Genomic DNA, 24,292 nt, shown 5'->3' on the forward strand with positions numbered 1-24,292 from the left:
CTGCCCAGCGCTGCCGGCTCGGGCGGAGGCCGTGCCCTGTGTGTGCCTCGCGGAGCGCTGGCAGGGCCCAATGGCAGACCCGGAGGGGTCGCTTGTCCCGCGGCCCCGCTCCCCCGCGTTCCCCCCGAAAGGGCAGGCGGCCGGGCCGGGATGCGGAGGAAAGCCGGAGCCGAGGCCGCCCCTGCCTCGACTCCCCTGCCCCGCTCCCCTGGCAACAGCGGCGCCGGCGGCGCCCAATCAGCGCGCGGCGGTGCGCGCCCAGCCAATGGAGAGGCGGGCGGGAGGGCGGGGCGCGCCGGAGCGAGGAGGGCCGGCCACGCGCCGCGCCGCCATCTTGACGTCTGAGGAACAAAAGCGCTGAGGCCGCCGCCGGCGCCGGCCCAGCACCAGGTAATGGGCGCGCCCCGCTCCCCCCGCCGCCGCTGCTGCCCCGGGGGCGGTCGCCGCTGAGGGAACAGCTGCAGTTTCGCCCGTCCGCAGATCGGTGCCTGGCCCGGCGAGGTGGGGATGGGCGGCCGCCCGGAGGGGATGCTCGGTGGCGGCCTCGGGGCATTGCCGGGCTCAGCGGACAGGGAGGGGGGCGCCGGCCTGGAGCCACGCCGGCGATGCGGGTACGGCCGGGGTGGGGGACAGCGGTGACAGCGTTCGCGGAGCATCCTCGGCCGCTCAGCGCTTCCTGCGCTCCCCGCGGGGCTTGCGGAGTGCGGGCTGCCGGCCGCGCTGGCCCGGGCTCGGCGCGGGGGGGCCGCGGTGGTGCTGCCGGGGCTGCTGAGCCCGGGGCTGGTGCTCGCCTCACGCTGTTACTCAGCAGTTCTGTGAATCGGCAGACGTTGTCTGTCCGTTTTGCCCGGGTGATGGGTGTGCTGCTGCTCTGACGGCTGCTTGGTACGCTCGGTAGTAGTTCTAGATGAAAAACGGGTGCTGCGGGATGTGTTGCATAAGTGGATGTGATGCTCAAGAATACCCTTTTTCTCTGTTAACTGGAAGTTCTGGGTGATGGCTTGTTAAGAACTGTTTTGAGGATGATGATTTTGTAATACCTTGTTAACGTGGCTTGGGAGCTGCATACAGTTTAAACAAAAACACGGTTGAGGCTTTCCATCCAGCTTAAAAAAATAAATGTTATCGTTGTTGATAGAATAACAACTTCTTGGTAGTTACACCCTGATATGCCCTTGGCCTTAATTCCACTGTGTAAACTACACATGTTTGACACTGATATTTTTCCTGATATATGCTGGCATTTAATTGCCCTCCACTTCTAGGCTGTCTTCCCCCCCTCCCCCTTTTTTTTTTTTTGACACAGTGCCTTATGTGTCCCGTATACTCAGGTGTCTTAGAAATGCATCCAGTGCCCCTGTGCTTTTCATGAACATCGAAGGGGACAGTTTTGTTTCAAATACTCTAATTAGAATTTTGCTTAAATACTTGGTTCTGGAATATTAATGTTTGGTTTAACTTCTTAGTCAGGTGATGTATTATTGGTCATTACTCAACGTGCAGTACTGAAATGGTAGTAGAACAGACCTGACACTTGGGGATAACAAGGTCAGGGTTGTTTTGGCCAAGAATTGGCCTCTTTGCTCATAATTTTTCTCATCTAAACACAAACCTGACTTGTAAAGTTTTCTTTAACTTGAGTTAATTTGTGTGTGTTTTAAGGACTTAATGGTGACATTAAGGAATGGAAATTGGATTTATGTACGCATGCATCCACCCATAAATATGTTTTAAAAATGAACTGATTAATTTGTTTACTGTTGCTGATTTAACATTTTCCAGATTGCTGTTATATTTTTTTCATCAGTAAATAAGGAAGAAGCCAGTGATTTAACGGCCATAATTCAGGAAAATTTATTTTTAAAAAATAATTTTAAGTGTTTAGAAGTCAAGGATCATGGGAAGGATTACAGCCATCACATGTACTTTTAAGAAATTCCAGGCATTAAATTTGGCTGTGTAGCTTTTCATAAATTTACATTCATTTAATTGAAAAACTGTTTTTCTGCCTTTTCTGTCTTTGATGTTTATGCCTTTCTGAAGTAACAGTCTGTTATCTTGTCTATGGTACTTCAGTTATACAAGCACCACAAGCTTTATGTTGCTGCTTCCTTGGGGAGGAAAGGTAGATCAGAGCTGTCACAACCATGTGGTGGAAGTTTGGAAGCAGCTGGAAAACTGGACAGTGGTCAGTCGTATGAATCATGGGCTTTGTACTTAAAAAAATTCTTTCCCTACCAGTTGCTTTGAAGGAAGATTTAACATTTGTCAGTCATGAGGTTTTGAAAAACCAGGATGAGAAAAGACGTTAAAGAGCCTCTTTGCTGCATGTCAGTGGTCGGGCTTCCATCCACATCAGTGGTAGTGGTGTTGCCTTAGTTGTTCTCCAGTCATCTGGGGAGTGTGAGGGTATTTTGGGGATGTTTTTAATTTTGAGGGGTAGAAGAAGGATGCAAACCTCGAGGCACTGGGGGTGTCTCAGTCTGTCAGCAGTGGTGACACACAAATGTCTGCCCTTTTGAGTTAGCTGGAGGCAGGGAAATGTGTGCTGTCAGGTTGGTGGTGAAAGATCTGCTTCACTAGTGACGTGGAATATCTTTGTGGAATTTACTTACAGGGATAAATTAAATAAAAACCATTCTTTGGAAAGCTCTAGTTCTTTACTGTCTGAGTATTTTGAGTGACTTGAACTAGATAAGATCTAGGAAAATTCTGGAGTAACTGGTATTAAGTGTCAGTTCTTTTCAGTGGTTCTTAATTTGATGGTCTTTAGGAATTGGGAGATAGCTGGGGTGTTTCTGAGGTCAGGAGCGCTGCTCCTGCAGCTAAGTTAACACCTGCTTGAGCTTGAGAGCAGGTCAAGGAACAGAATAGGCAAAACAAGTGTCTCCTCTCTAACATCCATGGTGCTGGCCTTCCTGGGGAGCTGTGCTTCCAGTGGGAAAGGCAGGGGGCAAAGGCTGGTTTTTGAAGTGAACCAAGATTTGATGTGGGTTTTGGTGCTAAGGCGAGGTATCGGTTCTTCCTTTTTGATGAAATTCACTGTTTTCCTGAATGTTTCTGCACCCTTGCTTAAACACAGAACTTGTTTAATGGGTAGGAATGTGTTCCAAAAGTTCACATACTACATCCAGAGATTGAAAGGGCAGAAACTGAGGTGCAGCTGAAATTTTTATCATGTGTGTGGTATTTACTGCTCCAGTTGTACCCAAAGTGTGGGGGTAAGAGCCAAATATAGAGCAGTTTGAAGTTTTCTTAAGCTGACATTTTACATTCATAATAATTCTAATTTATCTAGTGAGCATGGGGTAGAACCATTAGCTGAAAGCTGTCAGGTTTTTACACTGACGTGTGGAAAAACCTTGCCGCCTCTCATTCAGTTCATCCACTTATCAGCTGTTGAATTTGCTGATGCTTAGCTCCTCCCTGTTGGCAAGAAGCTGCCGTTGGTCTCCAGGCAACGCAGGTCCGGCTGAGCATCTCTGCCTTGCTTGAAGAGATGAAAATTTTCCATTGCAGGGAGAGGATTTTTCCTCTTGCTAATTCTTTTATCTGGCTTGCTGTCTTGCCTGAGGTCGTTGCATCTTTGAAACAATACAGGGATAATTCACAAATATCCAGAGGTTATATTTTAAGGATTTTAAGGTATAGTTGCAGATATGTGTTTCTGTAACTTTTGTTAGAAATATCTCATTAGAATGTTAATTTTGGGCCTTTCATAGTAATTTATTTTATTGCAAAGTAGTTCTTTCTTTCCTGCTTCTGTAAAAAGCTGTATGACATTGTATCACTTGCTGCAAGCAACTAGAAATTTCTCCTGCAAAATCTGAAATACTGGAACGCATAATGGAAACAAAATTGTTTGTTCAAATGAAGGTCTGTCATTGGTTGTGTTTAATCAGGTGTTCAGAGTTTGAAATCTGAAATATTCTGCAGATTCTTGGCTTGTGTGGCACAAAGCCATTGCAGCCCTGCCTGCGTCTCTGAAAGATGGGCTCTGTCAGAATAAGGGAATGATAATCTTCATAATAGGTACAGAATGTCCCACTCTGCTGTTCTCAGCTATCAACATGCAGCCTTTGACCCTCTGCCTTCATTGCCCCTGCATGTGGAGGATTCTGTATTGGAGACAGCTAGAACCAGTTACTGCCCACTTCTGCATTTTTACTGGAAAAAGAAAGGCTTCCTCATAAAATGGTTTTGACCACTGAGAGTCTTGCTTTGTGTGAGTGCCATGTTGGATGGTAGGGCAGGAGGTGGCACAGGCAGTGCCTGGTTTGGAGCTGAGCACGTGCTCACCAGCCAGTTAAGGGCCCAAACAGACCAAGGAACTACTGAATTCACACAGTAGCCATTCAGCTGTAGCTCTTGGTCCCTGTCTTCTGTCCTGCTGTGCTGGCATCCAGAAGATTGGAAGGAAGGGGGGAAAAAAATAATTTGGATGGCTTGCTTAAGCTGGTTAATAGCATCCCAGGTTGTTGAGACTTAAAATGAACAGACTCAAGGACAGAAGATACAATTATTGAGGTTATTTTTCATTAGAAAAAGCAAGGGTTTGGGGGGTTTCTGCCAAAGTCTATATTAGAATGAGGACATCAAAAATGGTTTTACTTTCTTGAAGCACAGAGGGCTTTAAGCATATCCAAATGGCTGTGGAGTGCTGTGATGCAGAAATTTTCTACACTGCCTGAAACCTTATCAGTAATTTTGGGTGCTTCTTAATTTCATGCTTATTGAAGATGACCTCTTTTCTTTTGACATTTGCTCTTTTCCTTTTTCATATATTTTTCCAGAAAAATAGCAATTTATTTGCCTTGTGCTTTGGGTATATGTAGACAGTGTGATGGCAATGGACTTTTTTTTTTTTTTATTACATAATTTGGTTTCATGAGGTTACAGGAATGAGAAGTGAAACTGCCTGACACATAGGCATAATCTTTACCTTTCTGAGGTGTTACCGCTTTCAGAAGGTTGATTCAATGTAATGGAAGATACAAAGTTAAATTGATGGGTAGGTGTGTACCTACTAATATAACTGTCATTGCAACTGGGAATCTGTTCAAGATACTTTAGGAAAATTGGTTCTGTCTTAATAGAACCAGTCAGTTTTCTGAAGAGACATCTGTGAGTATTAAAGTTGAGGGTATAGTTCTGAATAACCCTGACCAAAGTTACTTAAGAAAAATTTAAATGTTGTGGCATTTCCAACAAGGAGGGAACAAAAAGGTTGGGGGTGTCATTTGGAGTTTGTGGAGCTAGATAAGTAATCCCTTGAGTGTGAAGGTAGATGAAGTAAATGCTGATGGAGCTGCAGTGAATTGCCTGGTGAGAGGATGACTGACTTCAAGTTGTTCTATTAAACAAAACCTCTGATGTATTTAAACCTAAGTGCAGAATCATGATTGTGTCTTAAAGTGCAAATAATGTTTTAACATCACTGTGTGCAATGTTTGCTTTCAAAAAATAAAGTGCTTTTTTCATAAGGTTGACTTCTTGAAATATTTTTTCCCCTCATAGTGTGCTGTTTTTTGGACATGCAGAATTGGAACATCAGCACACTGTGGATGGTGGTGCTATGTTGTGGAATTTTGAAGAGAAAATAGTTTTTTGGCAGTCGTCCAGTCTGCTTCTTCCCTTTTCGGTGAGTGATGGTTTCTCTTTGAAGACAGTTGTGCAATGCACACTTGGTGGCTGCTATAAAAATTGCCTCTAAAGCAACAGACATTTTTAAGGGAATAAGACATACTCCAGCTATGGAGTATGTCTTATGGGATACCATTGCCAGGGCTATTTAAACTAGCTATAGCTCTTATGTATCAATAAATGTATTTCAGCCTGCTTCAAGGATAAGAGCAATACAGCCAAGCTCCTGATGAAGCTTCCTTTTCTAGATTACTGAAATTGATAAGATTTTTTTTCAAGTGGTTTTGTATTGCTGTTTGAATATGTAAACTGTATGAGATTAAAATGGATTAATTCTTTGTCAGTGATTATTATGCTAAGTTTGTAATTGGCCTCAGATGGTGTAAGAGGAGATCACTGAACAATGAAACATGAAATACATAAATAATTTTTTAAAGCATTTTTTAAGTACTGTGCAGATGTACTTGCAGAAAAGGTCCTTTTCATGGGAAGATACTGTGCTTGAAGTGAGTTGCATTTACCAGGGGAAACAGTCTAGAATTTTTCCTGTGGTTTTGTTGTACCATGTGAGAGTCTGTCTTGTAAGACTTCTCTCCTGTCCTTACTCTCATCTAATCTGCTGCAGTTAAACAAGAAGCACATGAAAATTATTCTACTGTATCTTTTGCATTTGAACTTTGGTAATTGCACTGGCAACCCAGCAGGGAGCTATGTGTTCAAGGTCTTAGGTCCCAGTTACTTTCAGCTCTTTAGGGAAAGAGCCTGTAGAGGTCACTGAATCATTCCAACTCTTCCCTTTAAGATGCAAATCTGGGTTGTGTTATCTGAATTGAGGTGTGTTTGCAGTAGTTTGCAATGTTTTGAAATGTAAATACAGTTCTAAAAGATATATGAAATGCATTTCATTAATGTGAGCTGTTCTGGAGCAAAAACTCCATTTATCTTAGTCCTCAGAAGTATTCTTGAAGCCTACATTTAGAACTACAGTTAAAAATGGGGATGGGCATTCCAAAACATGATGACTATCTCCTTCTGGGCTACTTTTCAATCATTTTTCCACATAAAGGGACTAAACTTCTTTATAGGGATATTGATGGTATAGGTAAATATACACATAAATGAGAAGCATTAAATAGGTTACCATGCATTTAAAGTACCATTCTTCCTATAATATTGTATTTGTTAATGATCTTTGCTGTGCATTCCTTTGGAAGTTTTTGCTTGAGGAGTTAGCTTGGATTGTAGGATTTAGGCATCAAAGCTTTAATTTAACAATCTTGTCCTTTGGGCCCCTAGTGCTTATGGTATAAAAAGCATTAGAGGTTGGGATTTCTAAAGCAATTACATGGAGAGAAAATCTTTGTGTAGTTAAATGAGGGTGGACTTTGAAAGGGACTTGATGCTTGTCCTGTATGAACATTATTTTTCTTATCATATTTGGCAAATGGGTCACAGCTGAAGGGCTGGTCACAAAGATTTTGTGTTCTTCCATTGAGTGACTCAAAATACAGTTCCCAGACTGCTAAATTCATGGTAATGAGAAAGGCATAGCCTTGGATTTATTTAATCTTAATGCTGGAATTTCTTGAGGGTGTTGGTGTCTTGAATAATACTTTCATGTGTGATGTGTGTAATGCACACAATTTAGCTCTTGCTGTCATATTTTCAGGAGATTAAAGGGTGGGTGCTATTTTGGTTTCTCCACGACAAGGGGTGGTACTGTCTTTTTGTAGCAACTGGTGATTTTGGCCGCTGATGCCAGAACACCATTTTAAGATGGATCAGTTTCTAAATAGGAAGTTTAAGTAGCTTAGTTTTGGTGGTTCAGGTTTCTTAGTTTCCATGGTATTTTTACTTGGAAAAGAGACTGGTTCTTAAATTACACAATCCCTGAAAAAACTACATGGGTCAGAATTGCATGCTCTTTTCTGTCTGAGTATGCTTAGTAACTTGTAACTTGGCTTTATTTTAGTTCCAGAGAGATAAAATAGCCTTACTTGAGAGGTAAAACTGGCATTTTTCCAGAACTTTGTAACTGTAGGAGTTGAGATTACAGATTACAAATGGTGTAGGGAAAGCTGAAAGCTGCTGCTTTTTTTAGATGTTGAAATATCAATTGCACCGTGCACATAACCTCCTTGCTGAATTTTAAGAAATTGCAGCTCAGGGGCTGCTGGGCACGCTTATGTGAAAAAGCTAGAAGTTCTTGGAGATGGCATGGGTGACTTGTCTTGCTTTCCTAGACAAAAAGATTGGGGAACTGAGTTTCTCCTAATACTGTAGACCTGGTTTAAGGAAGATAGGAATAATAATTGTGCATGAGGAATAATAGTCATAGAACACTATCCAACTTCAGATTGTTTGTGTGTAGTTTGCTCCCCCCATATGTTATGCCTAATGTTTCATAATTCTTAAATTTTATCTGTTAAAGCTGTATTCAAAAGTCTTTTGGGTATAGGAGGTGGCTCTTCAGCTATGGTGCTAAATATACAGGTATAAATACATGTGGCAGTGTTTATATCTGTGTTTGGGTTTTATTTAAAGGAAGACAAAACTAGAACTCCGTGTTTAGGACTAAAAGGAGATAGGCTAAACATGTTGCTAGTTAAAAAAAAAAGTTTTTCCTTGAAAGATTCCATCTTTATACATTTTTCAACATCTCAGTGCGTGGGCTTTCATTTCTGAATTAGAGACAAAATTCATAGTGAATAGAAAAGGCTTGATGCACTGGTCACAGGGAAGGCTATCTCAGAGTGCTGTCTTACACTCCTGAGAAACAACAGAACAGGACTTTAATGCTGCCCTTGTGAGTCCTTTGCCATTGCAGCTGCTGTTGGACTGTCCCTCTCTGTTCAGAGTACATGAAATATCTAGGAGTAGTACCTTTAGATAGGACATCCTTAGAAGAAGCTAGGGCATTTCAAGGTGGTTTTTGGCAGTTTGAAAGCAGAAAAATGTGTTCTTATGTGGTGGGAATCTTCTGTTTGGTAATGTTAAATGTTTGCTAGTATTTTTAAAGCTAATGTTAAAAACAGGATTGGCTTTCTACTTTGATGGGCCAAGATTGTGGTGGAGTTGTCATGTTCCCAATGTTTTGTAAACATTTTTTGTAGGAATTTTGTGCACGAGTTCATGTATAATTCTGGGTTTCTAGATTCCATTTGTTATGCAGGATTAAGTAAATTATGATCCTTGTGGGTCCCTCCCGACTCAGAATTTTCTGTGGACAACCAATATGCTCTGCAGTACATAGCCCTTAATTTGTGAAATTAATCCAAGGCACTTGTTTCCTTATTTATCTGGAGATGTTACTTAATTTTTCTGAACTGCAGCAATGTAGTTCTGCAGTTACCAGCCATTTAGTAAAGAAAAGTTAAAATAAAAAAAAAAAAGACATTATATCAATATTTTTAAGAAGCAGGTGGCTTCTTTTATTCTAGCCCAAGCACACAGCGTGCAATAAGAAAAATCTGCTTTCTTGGCTTTTTGTGACTGTAGGTGGTGATGATAGATGTGCCACTACAGTGTCTGACTCCCAGGACCCTCATGATTTACCACTAAAAGCTATAGTAGAAGTGTTTCTGCTTCCAAAGGGAATGCACACATAGACTGAATATGTAGGTCTGAAGGAGCTGGTTACTCTTGAGTTTCAAGTGTTCTGCTGAGTCTTTTTACAAAACATCATGCTTACTCATCCCTGAGTACAAGTTCTGTAACTTAATGATCATTATATTGATTGATTTGCTGCAAAAGAGCTTAAATAACCTTGGCTTGCATAGAAACTTACAGCTCAGCATCATTTCGTCATCACAGCCATCTGTTTCAAGTTGTACTTGATGAGAAAGAAGTCCTCCCCCAGTCTTTCTTTTAAAGAAAGACTCTAGTATTTTCTCCCTCTTGATGCTATGACACTGTCCCTCTACTCCTCATGGTGTTAAAGACTATTGACTGCTTTACTAAATTTGAATTATTTGCTGCTTATAATACTTTTGTTTTTGTTTATAAATAAAAAAATTCTGAGAACTGACAATGTCAGTGCAGTTTTCCACCAAAGATAAACTTTTCCCTCCAAATTAGTAACCAGAATAAGTCTTTGCTTTTTGTAATCATGCAGAATTTAGGGCTGCTCTTAAGACTTTTCCCAAAACTGTAGGATTAATACAAGCACATTATTATGTGGGCTCTGCATTTCTGTATCAATGAGTTAAAAATTATAAACTATAGTTTTTACTACTTAGTTACATTAATTCTATTGCAGATACGGAAGGCTTCAAAAAGTATCCTAATGTGGGATTTGCATTCTGTGCAGAGGTATAATGCATCCTCAAAATCAGGAATTGATTAAAACAATTGGGATAAATTAATGCAGAGCTCATTTATCATAATTGTTTTAATTGTGACAAATTTATGTCCAGCTGAGTGGACACTAGAGAATATGAGTATCTACATTCTAATCTTAAGAACCTCTGAAAACAGAGCACATCAGAGTAACTTCAGTTTCTGAGCCAAGCAGTAACTAGAGTGAATGTTAGAAGCAAATCATTATTCATGTTACTCTGGGCATATTTGCTAAGAAAGTGTTTTGTGTGGAGGAATGGCATTGATTTTCATAAAAATTAAATCACAAGCTGTGCAAGACCTCTGAACCGGAGCATGTTTAACATATCTAATGCTTTTAATACTCTAAAGTTGCATCCTCTGCTTTCTTTGATTCAAGGAATGTACCTTGCTATTTGTAAAGTACCACGTTATTAGTAATGGAACAAGTAGTTCAGTCATTCCTGTAACCATTCTTGGTTTATAGGTGTATTATTGTAGGCTCTTATAATGTGTTTATCCTGTTTCGGTTGTGAAAAGTCATTCTCTTTGAGCAATGTATGACTTATCAACTGAGATCTCAAGTACCTTTCCAATGTGTGCGTGAAACAGTTGGAGGGTGGCCTCTCAAAAACATACCATGTGTTTTTCACCTTGTTATTTGCATCTTTCTGTGTCCAGTCTCAGCTTTGTTGTTTCTTCCTGAATGTTCTTTGAGCTGAAGCAGCTTTCTCTTTGGCTGATCTAATACGGCACTGATGCTCTTCTGTCCTGTTGGCTGACTGTGCCATTCCTCTGTTTCCTTGTACCTTGATTTTGCATGGCCTGGTTTTTGGTAGCAGGGGACCACAAAGATTGCTCCTGTGAGGAGCTGCTGGAAGCTTCCACCATGTCCAGCAGAGCCAATATCTGCTGGCTTTGAAGATGGACATGCTGCTGGCCAAGGCTGGGCCAATGAGAGAGGTTGATGGCATATTTAGGAAGGAAATCAAGACAAAGTTACAGAGTTTAGCTTCTAGTCGGAGAAGAGGAGGAGGTGAGAACATGTGAGGGAAACAACATGGAGACACCAAGGTTAGTGGAGAAGAAGGGCAGGAGGAGCTCCAGGTGCTGGAGCTGAGATTCCTCTACAGGCCATGGTGAAGCAGATTGTTCCCCTGCACCCCATGGAGGTCCACAGGGGATCCAGAGATCTGCCCTCAGCCCATGGGGGAGTTTCCCATGGCAAAGCAGGTGGATGCCTGGAGGAGGCTGTGATCCAGTAGAAGACCCAGTGGAGAGAGAGGGCCCTGCTTCCAGGCTGGAGCAGCCTGTCCTTGGAGTACTTCACCCCATGGGAAGAGAGACCCATGTCACAGCAGCTTTAGAAGGGCTGTGTGCCTGTGGAGGAGTTCACCTTGCAGCAGGTGCTGCAGACCAACTGCTCCTGAGGGTGGACTCAGGCCAGAGAAGTTCACGGAGAGGGGAGGGGCCCCAAGGCCTCACAGGGGAAGGAGTCCTCTCCCAGAGCAGCAGAAGAACATCTCATTGATGCACTGACCCAAAAACTCCTGTGCCCTGTCTCCCTGTGCTGTTGGTGGGAAGGAGGGAGGAGCTGGGGAGAGAAGGTGTTTTAAGGGCTTATTTTGCTTCTCACTATCCTCTTCTGATTCTGTTGGTAATAAATTCACTTTGCAACCTTACGTGGAGCCTGTTTTGCCCTTGAAGTGTTTCTTCTGGTCCTTTCCTCAACTTGTGAACTCTCTGTTAATTTTTGGTTTTTCTCCTCTGCCAGCTGTGGCAGGGCAGGGTGTGAGTGAGAGAATCTTGTGGGTGCCTGGTGGTGTGCCAGTGTCAACCATGACACCTTGGAGCCTTGGGAAGGGGCTTTGCTTTGTCTGCTTCATCACCCTGCAGCAGCTCTGCTCTGCAGACCTCTGCCCTCTCAGCTTCCTCTGCACTCCCCAGTGAACTGAGAAAAAAGGATGGGCAGAAAGCTTTGCTGCCTTGCTATTTCTGTCCCTGTAAAGCTGATTTATGGCTGTGTGGAGTTAATGATGCTAACCATCCTAAGTAAAAAGCCTGCACTAGAGGGAACCCAGTTTTAACAGATTCAACAGAAGGGCAGTTCTGCATCAATAGTTCTATCATTACAAAGTTTTGGCAGGAGTTGTATTACTTTTGAAATTGTTATGAAGGAAGAAGCTGCTGCCTAATTGAGACCTGTGCTCTCCAGAGGATGTGTTCATTAATGCAATTACGTGTGGGACTAAGTCGAGAATCTGTAATGACATGAAGTACCTTCCAAAGAATGCCGTCACGTGAGATTAATGTTAAGAGCCTGAAAACATGAATTCATTGTGGTATTCTTTTGATGGTCATTGTCACATGTGATGGGGATGGGGATAAGGTGTCTATAAATGTCACTTCTGGTTTGCAGGTTTGGGTTTTAGACATCTTTTGCTGCTTACTGTAGGAATGGCATTGCTCAAGTGAATGTTGCTGTGTCTGGGCACATTTTTATTTGCTCCTTCAAGTTATGTCAGATTTTTTTCTTAAAATGCTTGACATGTGAAGGGTTAGTAAATCTGCTTTTCTGGCTGATGTGTTGTTTGAACAAAAACTAGTCAAAGGCACTTAAAAGCATGTAGGAGGAAAAGGGCAGGGTACAGTGAGCCTGCATTTGCTATCTGGGAAGGTTGCCTAAAACCAGCTGTTCTGGGCTCTTTCTTTTCCAAAGAGCATTAAGAACAACTGGGTGTAGAATCAGAGGAAAGGCGGTGAAAAACTGCATTGTGCTTGTGCTGGTCAACATCAATGCTGCTTGAAACTGTTGGTCTTAGGTCAAAGCTTTTATTTGTAAGGAACTGCAACCAGTTTGGCATATTGTGAGGCTGTTTATGGAATTAAAGTATTTATAAATGAAACAGTGCAAAGCATTTCTGATGGGCATTACAGTTGTGCTCCAGGCCCTGTTAATCTGAATGGCAAAATTCCAAATATTAAGGAAAGCCAAAATGATAAACAAAGCCTGATTGTTAGTAATGGTAATATTAGGGCATGCAGCAGAAGAAAATGTAAGATCTTACTCAAAACTTTTTTCAAGTGAGAAGAATTTCATTGGGTGAAAAGAGACTGAATTTATTAGGTAAACAGTGCTTCTTGACTGGCTCAAATATATTAATTGATCAAAGTGAAAACTAAGACCTCATTGAAACCTAAATTGTTGACAAGATTAGGTGGTCTTGCTGCTGTTCTTCTTGAGCAGTGTGACAGTGTTCACATTGGATCTGGTTTAGGTTCATAAAAAGGCACTAAGTTGCCTTGCACAGTAAAGGAGCTCAGCTAAAGGCTTTATAGCAAGGAGCTCCTTGCTGGTGCTCTGTTCAGCAGTCCTTGCAATCAGTTTCGGCTGCAGAGCTGTATTAATAGAGCTTTTTCAGCAGGGATATGTACTACAAAAATTCAGTCATAGAAACGGAACATGGGGGAGTTGTGCTGTAGTTTTTGGAAGATAAAAACAGAAGGAGAACTTACTAATACAGGCATAGTAAACTCATCTTCATTTGTGTGAGCTTTCTCCTTTATTTCTGGTAGTTTCACATTTGTCTTGAGGTAGTGCTGACTGGGTACACGGTGTTTGACTACTTACAAATGTTTCTAATGTTTCTCTCAAAAAAACCCCACCCCTATCTAAATACTGCCTAACTTATAATAACTTATCAGATAATTTGTATAATATCAGAGCACTAAAAAACTTGCTTTCTTTTTCTTCCAATGGGAAGTTACACTGTGTGATGTGCTGCCAGATCTTACTTGTTCAGGAAAGGGTGAAGTAGAATGAGTAGTCCTGTCCAATTCTGTGCTTGGCAGTTCCATTGCTGAGTGCAATCTGCGTACAAGTATTGTCCAGACCACTTGGGCATCCTTGGAAGAAAACAAGTTGAGCTGCTACTAATGAGCTCCCTGAAGATGTGTTGGGTAAACAAGGTGTACATCATCTGTGTTGGAGATGATGTTTGCTAGAGTCATTTCTATGGCATAAATATCTTCAAGACTTAACTCCTGATGCAACTGTAATGCAGGAGGACTGGGACAGATTTAAGTGTTTGAGGTTAAAGGATGTTGCAAGGTGCTTTCTCAGTCTGAATCACTGCAGTTGGCAATCAGTGTCTCTGTATCAGGGATAATTAGGAAGGCAGCCACAGAGTGGTGATGCTGGCTTGGAAAAAGTGGTTCTTGCACTGCTGCTGTTCTGCAGGGCTGTTAAATGTGGCTGTGCCAGTGTAAAGCTGTGGCACTGCAAGATCATGTACATATGAAATGTACCTCCAGTGAAACTTGGGACACTTCTGGCATTCCTTCTGAAATCCCAGAAGACTGGAGGCATTATTGGCTCTAGAAAATCCTAATGAAAGCTCGAAAGTTGTAAAATTACTGGTGCAGAATACAGACTGATGCTTATAATTTCTGTAAGAGAAAATGGAAACATTTCTCAGATTTTACTTAGGAGGTAATTTGGTTTGTCAAGTGTGTGTTTGGAGACAGCTCCAAGCGTGGTACACACGTGCTGCTAAGCCAGCTTGCAGGTGAGCCTTAGTGAAGAGCAGTGTGGCTCTGTGCAGAGTGGGTGCTACTTTGAGGAGCCATGGAGAGATAAATCTGTGACTTTGGAGCTGTAAGAGTGCTCCCTCCTGACTGTGGCAGCTGAAGAGATGCATTGGACTGTCCAGGACTTTGGGGACAGGCCATGGTTACCTGGCTTTTCTGCACTGTCAGGGCTCTCTGGGGTTGCTCAGCTTGGTGCAGTTGGGTAGGTTTTTTTTGAAGTGGCTTGTGTTTGGGGTGTTACTGAGAGGTTTTTATATGTGTGTCTGAGTTGTCAAATTGTTGATGCTGAGGTAGGTTAGAAAATTCTGTGATGATGCAGTAGGTGCATTAGAATACTAGGAAATTAAAAGTAGTACAAAGAAAAATGAAAGTTCATTGATAATGCTCTAATCTTAATAATATAGGTTATCAGAAGATGGTATTGTTTCTGGGGAATACTATTCCAGATTAAAGGGGGGGAAAAAAACCAAACAACAAGAACCTGATATTGTTTTGTCAAATAAGGCGCTAGGAAGAAAGAATGAAAAAAAAAAATAAAAACCACCAAAAAGCCGCACCAAAAAAAAAACACTTTCAGCTCTTATTGACCTGTTATCCTTAGGTGCAGGTAAACATTCCAGGACCTGGAGTTCATTCAGTTGATCGATCTGTTGTTTCTTTAAGCAGTTTAGTTGTTTAATTCAGTTAATGCTCTTATGTCCAGGACATGCTGTAGGCGTCTGTAGTTCTGCTAGTGGCGCTGCTTTAAGCCTGCAGGTCTCTGCTTTTCCAGTTAATGTAAAGCTGTTAAATATCTAAGGAGGACAAATAAAAATAGACCTGTGACCTAGAACACTTTGTAGTCTCTTTGAATTAAGTGCATTATTGTTCGAGTAACTATCTTCAGGCAAAATGACTATGAGGTTGTTTTTAGCCGCAAAAAGTTAATCATTAAAGCTTTGGTCTAAAATTAGAGTAACTCAACTTAAAAATTTACTGGAAGGCAGAGACATGACAGTCATGTTTTAGTTTTCAGCGTCGCTCCTTTAATTGCTCTCTGAAGTGCAGGTTGCATGAAACTGGTGTTTGGCCAGAACCGAGCAGCATGCGATCACAGGGTACAGATGCAGATCTTTTGGATGCAGATGGCACAGACCGCTGCCTTCTGCTGAATGTAGGGGGAAAAAGGCATTCTTGGAAAATGTCACATTAGCGTTATGGCTTGCCCGTGAAGAGCTTGCATCTGTGTTAATATTTTCGGTATCTGACATGTTGTTGTGAATGAACCGGTGCAATACACGTCCCACCCTAGACCTCGGTTGGTTGCTGTCCTTGCCTGGAAGGGAGGAATTGTACGCTCGGTGTTAATTCCCGGATTCTCGGGCTGGCCTGCGCAGGGAGACTGTCTCGGCGGTCGGGGGCTGGAGTGCGGCAGGCGTGCCTGGCGGCGGGGCTCGCCCGGGTGCCGCGGGTGGGTTTCCTTGGCGGGAGCGGCGGGGCTCGCCCGGGTGCCGCGGGTGGGTTGCCTTGGCGGGAGCGGCGCTGGCCGCCCCGCTCCTTCTGCTGCTCCGCGCGTGCGCATCGCGGTCTGGCCGCCCCGCCCCGCGAGGGCTGCCATTGGCTGCGGCTCGTCGGGGGCGTGTCCGGCAGAGCCAGCCTGGCTGCGCCCCGCGCTCGGCCGCAGTCCGGAGCGGGAGGTGCGCGCGCTCGGCTGTGCTCGGCCCCGCTCCGCTCTCGCCGGGCTCCCGGGGCACAGCGCCCACACTGACGGCCGCCGCTCTCCTGTGTTTGCCTTAACAGACTTTTGAATCAGAGTAAACACCTGCGGGGCTCGGAGGCTTCAGGCTCTGAACTGCCTTCACCACTGCCGCCGTCTTCTGTCTAATGTGCTACAAGGATGAGCCCAGCATTTGGAGCAATGGAAGTGGAGCACTATTCCAAGGGAGTCTTACTCGAGCCCTTTGTCCACCAGGTTGGAGGACACTCCTGTGTCCTCCGGTTTAATGACAAGACCATCTGTAAACCTCTTATTCAGAGAGAACACCAGTTCTATGAGACTCTCCCAACAGAAATGCGTAAATTCACTCCACAGTATGAGGGTAAGTTACCAAACCTTTGAATGGGTTTGGGCTTTTTGTTTCTGTTAATGCGAGTGTGCTGTGCTCTCTGTTCTCTCTGAAATCTCTTCTGTGTGGAAGAGATTTTAGGGTTTTTTTTCATGTATTTTAATGTTATCTGAGGCAGGCTGTGGAGATGCAGGGTGGAAATGCTTGCCAAGTTGGTGTTTGGGCTGACTAACAGCATTAGAGTAGAGCAGCTCTGCTGGTGATAGCCCATGTATCTCCCTTAGGCACAGGTAAGTAGCTAACAGCTTGAGAACATTTTCAGTAATTATCCGCCTTTTTTTTGTGGCTTTTTTTTTTTTTTTTTTTTTTTTGCCACTCATTTAATGTTTGTTTACAAAGGATTTGGTAAGGATGGATAATAGTGTTTTGTGTAAGCTTAGTTGTGGTCTCTTTTGTGCTTTGATTTCTCCTCTGACTTTCATTTCAATTGCAATAAACACATGCCAGTAAGGTGTCTTGTTGAATACTTGCAGTGTTATTTCTGCCATTAAGGAAGTGAAAATTCATGGCATTTAGGTAGGCAAGGATCAAGTAGCTGTGATGAGGCTGAGTCAGAAGTTATGTAGGAGTGGAAATTCCAGTTCTCCTAAGAATTGAACTGGTTAACAGGACTACTTCTTTTTCTTTCTTCTATTCCATCAACAGCTGTCTAATGATTAATAAATAACATGTCTGAAGCACTTCTTTTAAAATGCAATTGCTTTTTAAAGCACATTGATTTTAACAGCCATGATGGTGATGAAGTTTTGTGTTCTGTTTGTGAAAGTGATGGAAGACTTCAGTGATGTTTCAGAGTTAATAATCTCTGCTCATTTACAGAGACTTTCTGCCATGTCTAATTACAATTTCTGTTGGACTGGAAGAAAATCTGATCTTTGAGTGATACTTTTCAAAATGTAATAGAGCAATTGTACTAGTGTATGTGGCTTTCTGGGAAGTATGGGGAGGGATTTAGAGGGAAGGGGCCTCTCTTGGTCCACCTCTGGTTTTTTTTGGTTTTTTTTTTTTTTTTTTTCCAGAGTAAAGGCAAAGAAGCCATTTGCTCCTGGCTCCCCCACCCTTTTCCCCATTGTAATTTCCTTTGTAACATCGGGACAGTCAGAGGTTCTGTCTCCTTGCCCCAGCCCTCCAGGTCTGGGAGCTGCCTGTCCAGCTTGGGAATTCCAGTCTCTCACCAAGACCTCTCCCCCAGCTAGTGATGAGCTGCAAGAACTGTGCAGACTGATTGATCTGAAATAGAGGACTGGAAAACAAAATAAAAACCAATTCAGATAATTGTTATGGCTTCTCCATTAACTCACTGGGCACATCTGTCAGTGTTTCACTAAGACTCTTAAAATACAATGTAGTGCTCTGGAGACTCCTGAGGGGAGGATAAGGAGAAAAATGCTTTTGAGATTCACCATGTTTCTGTACCACAAACAGATTTGCTTTGTATTGCATTTTTGTTACTTATTCCACAAGATTGCTGCATAACCAGTATCAATAAAATATATTCAAAAAAATAGAAAATGTATAATTAAACATGGTGATTTTAAGTGGAAGCTTTTGGACTAGTTTCTGTTGTAATGTGACATTTCCCTTGTTTTGCTCTCCTTGCACATCTTTCCTTTCCCTTGGGATTTATTAACCAAGTATTGTTCAGAGAACTGTTTTTTGCTCTGCTGTCATGCAAAATTTAAAAAGTTTTTAGTGTGAATTTTCATTTTGTGCAGGTCACTTTTCACTGGAAGATGTTAACAAATGTTTTCCATATCACTTAGAATCAGACCAGTCAGATTTTTTTAAATTAATAAAAACTTTTATTAATTGAAATTGTGTCCTGTTATTATTTGAGTGTTACTTGACTGCCTCAGAGAGAGAAAATGATCTTTTGTATCATTGTTGTGCCAATATGAGAAATTGTCTTTTGTGAGGTGTCATTTTTGTCTAGCTCTTTTGATATTTGTTAGGTTGGCAGATGAGGTTTGGCCTGTGGCAAGATAGAAACTAAGGACTGGGGTAAGAGAAAAAATAAAGTTGCTGTATTCTTGGTGTAAAAGAACGCGTTCTAAAAGGCTTGCTTGTCGCTTGAGCAGTTCATAACTGTCTGGGTCCTTTTCCTCTTCAGGTGTGGTATCAGTGAGCTTTGAAGAAGATGAAGATGGAAACTTATGTCTAATAGCATATCCATTAAATGGGGACCATGATAACTTAGAAAACTTAGATAACTCTGACTGTGAACCCAAAAGTAAGCTATTGCGGTGGACTAACAAAAAGACGGTGTTGTTAGAAAATGAGAAGATATCGAAGGAATGGGTCCGGCAGCACAGGAAAGAGGAAAAAATGAAAAGGTAAGTTTGACTTTTAGCTGTCAAATTCTGTTCTCCAGAATTGCAGAGAATTCCTTAGAACTCTTTTCACTTTCATTTTCTTTTCTTCTCTTGTTTCTTTTGTTTTTCCTGACCTCTTCAGTGCAGACAGGTTCACTAGTGAAACTAGTATGTCCTTAGCCCTCAGTAAAGGCTAAGTTGGGTGTTTTCATTTTTTTCCTGCTGTAGTCAGTTGAAACAGGTTTCCGAAAGTTATTTTGGACACTTCAGAAAGAGAAAAAACCCACAAACCAAAGAAATCTAGCCACAAAAAAGTGCCTCTACAAACAAACAAAAAGCATTCACTCACCTGCAAAAGAACAATAGTTAAAAATAAACCAACTGCATACATATTTAAGTGCTAACATGTATATGGCATACTTTGTTAGGAATCCTGCTTTATCCCTGCTAGTGACATTTTCCCCCATGTTAATTCCTATTAATTGTGCCCACCATAAACTGTAACCTGTGATGTGTTGTGCTAAAAACAGTGACCTTAGCAAAGGGTAAACCTTAGAGTGAATTGCTACCTGTTGCATTACTTCATAGAAGCCATGCTCACAGGTAAAGGATATATAAGTAGAATTACTACATGTTTTGTAACATTTGGCTATATGCTCATTTATATTAGTATGGAAGTGGGTTTGTAATGGTTGAAACACTACTCATGGGCATCTTGATCACATATACAGAGAAGAAAATAAAGATTTTGCTTGCAGTTAATGAAGTTGAGCAAAATAGGTTGTAAAGTTAAATCCACTGACAACTCCTCTTCAAGAGCTTATTTTATCTCTTGACCTGTAATTTGGTATTTTGTTTTTTTTTTTCTAGTCACAAACTAGAGGAAGAATTTGAGTGGCTGAAGAAATCTGAAGTCTTGTATTACACTGTAGAGAAAAAAGGAAATGTTAGTTCTCAGTTTAAACACCATAATCCTTGGAGCATGAAATGTCACCAGCAACAGTTACAGCGGATGAAGGAAAACGCCAAGCACCGAAATCAATATAGTATCCTTTCCTGAAAGTACCTCATAACAATGGAATGAGTAGGGCTCTGCCTCTTCTTTCTTGAACATTCCAGATAAGAGTGCAGAGGAGGCTTAACTGCAGTCCTGAGAGACTCTCTGAAGCTGTGATTTATTTGGCATCTTTGAAGGGTTTGCCAGCACTTCCTAGAAATGCATTTTTCTAGCGCGTAACAAACTGCCTAAGCTGGGAAATTCAGAGAGCTGAATTAAAATCTTCACATTGTGGCTTAGTGGGCATGTTTTACAGCATAGTGTGTGGTGTCTTCCACAAAAACAGTTTCTAGTGAGAGTTTTCAAAGGAGATGAGTTCTGTCACTTTTTATTCCTGTTTTGATATTGGTGATCTTAAAAACCAGTGGCCTCTTCCTCTTTTCATCAGTTTCTTAAACAGAGAGGATGTTGCAGTGCCTGGAGTTTCTGCTTCTAGTAGCCTCTTTTTGATGAGCTTTAAGAAAAGTTGAATATAAACAGTCATGTAGGATTGCAGCATGAGAAACAAAAAACTGACTGAATCCAGGAAGGCTGAAGCACATTGGTTTTGTGCTGTGGATTTCTAGGCAAACATCTCCACCCTGAGCATTCCATCAAAAACTGATCTTGCTGTAGGCTTGGATGCAACTGATACATCCTGCAAAAGTAGTACTATCTAAATACTGAGGTAAACTAATTTCTCAGTATGAGGAGTTTCAGTGATGGATCACTGAAACATTTATGACTAATAAATAATCAAATTGATAGGATTTTTTGGCTGGTACCCTCACCATTTCACTGTAGATTATTATTCAGTTGCCTAAAAAGTGTGTGATATGTTTGGAGCAGTAGTAATACAGATATTTTAAAGTTATAAAGGTGGTATGAAAATGCTTCACTGGTTTTGAATGGTAATATAAACACACAAAATCTTCACTTCCCACAGAAAAAAAAATCTCTTGCTAGACAGGAAATACATCATAATTCAAAGTCAGCTGCTACATTATATTTCTGTGTAACCCTGATTGCTTTTGGTTTTCACTTAATGTGAAAACTGACTAGTCTCTCTAGACCAGTAAAACTGGAACTGGCTTAAAACAGAGAGGGCATCTTAAGTTTATGTAACTGTAATTTTTCTAGATTACTTTATACTAGGCATGTTTTGGATATTCTTAAATTTAAAAGTGAGGCACTATAAAATCCATGGTAATGTTTGTAAAACCTCTATTCCTCATTGTGAGGCTTGGTCCTTAACTGCTCAGAATTCATTTTGCTGGAGAACCTGACGTCCCGCTACGAGGTTCCATGTGTGCTGGACCTGAAGATGGGCACCCGGCAGCACGGCGACGACGCGTCCGAGGAGAAGAAGGCGAATCAGATCCGCAAGTGCCAGCAGAGCACCTCGGCTGTGATCGGAGTGCGCGTCTGCGGCATGCAGGTGAGGGAGAGCTCGTCACCTGTGGCCAACAGGCTCCCACCTGTGTCTGTTAGTGGAGTTTCGGGTTTATGCAGGCCTCTCACAAGTTGTTACCCTTGAGCTGCTGTGATTTGTTTCCTTCACAGAGGGGAGTGAGCATTTTGAGTGTCACTGATCAGTTGAAGGTGGCAGCATCTGCAGGAGCAGCCTGCAGGCCACGCTCTGCATCAATGAGTGCAGGCTCTGAACACACAAACGCCTCCTGCACCTTATCAGCAGTTCAAAACTGTTAAAACTACTGATTCAATTAACATTTCAGGATAGCGTAGAGACCACTTACAGGAGGGGCCAGTTATATGCATTTTGAATTACGGGTGTGGAAAGTTTTAAGAAGCAATATTAAGAAGCAATCAGTTCTGTTCTGTAACTTTGAAAGCCACAGATCTTTCACTGTGTGAAGTAAACTTGTTGCAAAGTGCAGGCAAGAAGTGCTTGGTAAATGTGATAAGACTTGTTGCCAGATGAGGAGACATTGTGTGGACTTTCACCTGAATTTTTTGTTTACTTGTTTCTGTATTCCTAGAGTGACAAATGGGAAACAACATGTTTGTGTTGGGAGTTTTTTCCTGAAGCTTCTCTCCTCCTATCCAATAGATTCCAGGAATGCTAGCAGTGTTTGCTAGGACTTGTTCCACAGCATGACTTGGCATGTGTGGTTTTCAGCTCACTGTTCAAATTCAGAGAAAAACATGAGGCAGAAACGAAAGTGTGGGAACTGCATTTTTAACCACAGTGTGCTGGGATTTGAGCAGGGCATTGCCATTGTTCACTTTCCAGTGTTGACCTGTGCTGGAAAACAGAGGAACTTTGGAAGCACCTGCAATCCTTTCTTGACCCAGATGTTTAGGCATTATTGAACTATCAGTTGTATAGACCACTCTCCCATGCCTTCCTGCAGGAAGGCATTTTTCTGCAGAAGCACCTCTGACTTCTTCAAATACAGATCATTATGGGGTATACCTTAGTTTTGTATAGGAAAGTTTGCTGTCACTCAGATCTCATCATGCTGAGAATCAACTGGTACATCCTAGAGCAGAGGCGGGTAATGAGCCGGATGAGTGACTTTGGAGATCTTGGCTGCAGCTCTCCTAATCTCACTTAAAGTCCTCCTTCTTACATTCTGGGTGGAAAAGCTCAAATCTAAACTGAGGGAATTTTCCAATTCCTCTGAGTTGCACAGGCACTGCTGGATCAGTTGATAGCGATTTCTATAATTGTGCAAGAGCAGTTTTAGAGATTAGTATGTCATCTTGTAAAAGCTTTAAGAAGCATGCTTTTTAGTTTTTAAATTTTTTTTGGGTCTCCTCAAGGCTTTGGTGTCAGCGTACCAGCAATTTTAACTATTCCTTTTTTCTTGTCTTGTGTTTGTATATGCAGGTCTACCAGGCAGGCACTGGCCAGCTGATGTTCATGAATAAATACCATGGAAGAAAACTCTCAGTCCAAGGATTCAAAGAAGCACTTTATCAGTTCTTTCATAACGGCAAATACCTGCGCAGGGAACTCTTTGAGTCTGTTATTAAAAAACTCACTGAACTCAAGTCTGTGCTGGAGAAACAGGAGTCCTATCGCTTCTATTCGAGCTCCTTGCTGATCATCTATGATGGAAAGGAGAGGCAGGAAGTTGCCGTTGACTCGGATCCAGAGGACCTAGAGGACCTTTCAGAGGAATCTTCAGATGAGTCGGCAGGAGCCTATGCCTACAAACCAACTGCCAGCACTGTCGATGTCCGCATGATAGACTTTGCCCACACAACCTGCAAGTACTATGGAGAAGATTCTGTGGTGCACGAGGGCCAAGACACGGGTTACGTTTTTGGACTCCAGAATTTAATAGATATTATTAAAGAAATAAGAGACGAAAGTAGTGAATAAACAGTGTGAATGCACATCAGTAGAAAGCACTATTGTGACTCTTTGTATTCCAAAATTATTGGCCACTTTCTGGTGGTAGGAATCTTTACAGGCTCTGCAGGGATAATCCTGTCAGGGTCAGACTTGTTCAGAGGGCATTTACTTACATTGGTGCTGGACCTAGCACTGGCAAAACTTGGTATCCTTATTTATTTTAACTTTCTTAAACATTCCATATTTGATTACTCAGATACCTCTGTTATCCCTGTGTGTATATGTTCCAATAAAATTCTTTTTGTTCGTTGTAAGTGATGCTTCCGTTGTTGCTGGTGACTGAGGAGGAGATGAAGCTCAGATCTCTGGTCTCTGGTGTAATGCAGAAGCATCATGTGAACAGCAAGGCTTACCTGCCTCATGAGACCACCTATGGGAAAGCACATCTGTCCTGGACCTTCTGTCAAGAGTGATGAGCAAGCCCAGCAGAGCCACTGAGCTGGCAGGGCCCAGCACCTGCCCTTTGAGGAGAGGCTGGGACAGCAGAGCTTGTGTAGATGGGGTAAAGACAGCTTCTGAGAGGCCTCCAGAGGACCCTTCCAGCCAGAATGAGGACTGATCACTGAGAAGTCGCTCTTGAAATCAACAACCTATTTCTTGTTCCTGGGTCTTGTAACTAGGTCTTATGTATCTAGAAAGAGGTTGTGTAACCTCTTTTTAGAGGGCTAGAGATGTTATTGAACTTAAGCTGAGGCATAATGTGTAAAACTTGTACAGGAATAGTTGCAACAGCAGCAGCCAGGGCAGAGCTGCCAGGCCTGAAAAGAAGCAGCTTAAAATCTTACTTGGGACAAACTCTCAGGAAGGAAGCATCAGAAAGTGTGAGGGTAGTGAGTAACTGAAATAACAGAGTAACTAAACCAACGGTTCTGCTACAAGAAGCATTTATCTAACCATTTTTAGA

The 24,292-nt window shown here is 42.1% G+C and overlaps 1 protein-coding gene across 4 annotated transcripts; it reads left to right on the forward strand.

The window, feature by feature from the left end:
• Positions 1–287: 287 nt before the first annotated feature.
• IP6K2 (inositol hexakisphosphate kinase 2) lies at positions 288–23,642 on the forward strand. Of its 4 annotated transcripts, none has more exons than XM_059856485.1 (7): positions 288–390; positions 5,518–5,641; positions 16,330–16,628; positions 18,766–18,988; positions 19,838–20,013; positions 21,266–21,441; positions 22,858–23,642. In XM_059856485.1, exons 3-7 carry the CDS (start codon positions 16,427–16,429, stop codon positions 23,353–23,355), a joined length of 1,275 nt encoding a protein of 424 aa, XP_059712468.1. In that variant the 5' UTR covers positions 288–390; positions 5,518–5,641; positions 16,330–16,426; the 3' UTR covers positions 23,356–23,642. The 4 variants fall into 4 exon arrangements, with proteins under 4 accessions (XP_059712468.1, XP_059712469.1, XP_059712467.1 ...); XM_059856484.1 differs by having other exon boundaries at positions 354–501; XM_059856486.1 differs by lacking the exon at positions 5,518–5,641 and having other exon boundaries at positions 298–390.
• The last annotated feature ends 650 nt before the right edge of the window (positions 23,643–24,292 follow it).

This window comes from Haemorhous mexicanus, chromosome 11, assembly GCF_027477595.1.
Source record: "Haemorhous mexicanus isolate bHaeMex1 chromosome 11, bHaeMex1.pri, whole genome shotgun sequence".
Lineage (NCBI taxonomy): Eukaryota > Metazoa > Chordata > Aves > Passeriformes > Fringillidae > Haemorhous > Haemorhous mexicanus.

Excerpts from the sequence above, each read along its gene's own strand:
- IP6K2 (XM_059856485.1), top strand. The coding sequence starts at position 16,427 with ATGAGCCCAGCATTTGGAGCAATGGAAGTGGAGCACTATTCCAAGGGA. Across the intron at positions 18,989-19,837 it reads AAAGAGGAAAAAATGAAAAG|TCACAAACTAGAGGAAGAAT; the intron begins GTAAGTTTGACT and ends TTTTTTTTCTAG. Across the intron at positions 20,014-21,265 it reads CAAGCACCGAAATCAATATA|AATTCATTTTGCTGGAGAAC; the intron begins GTATCCTTTCCT and ends TTAACTGCTCAG.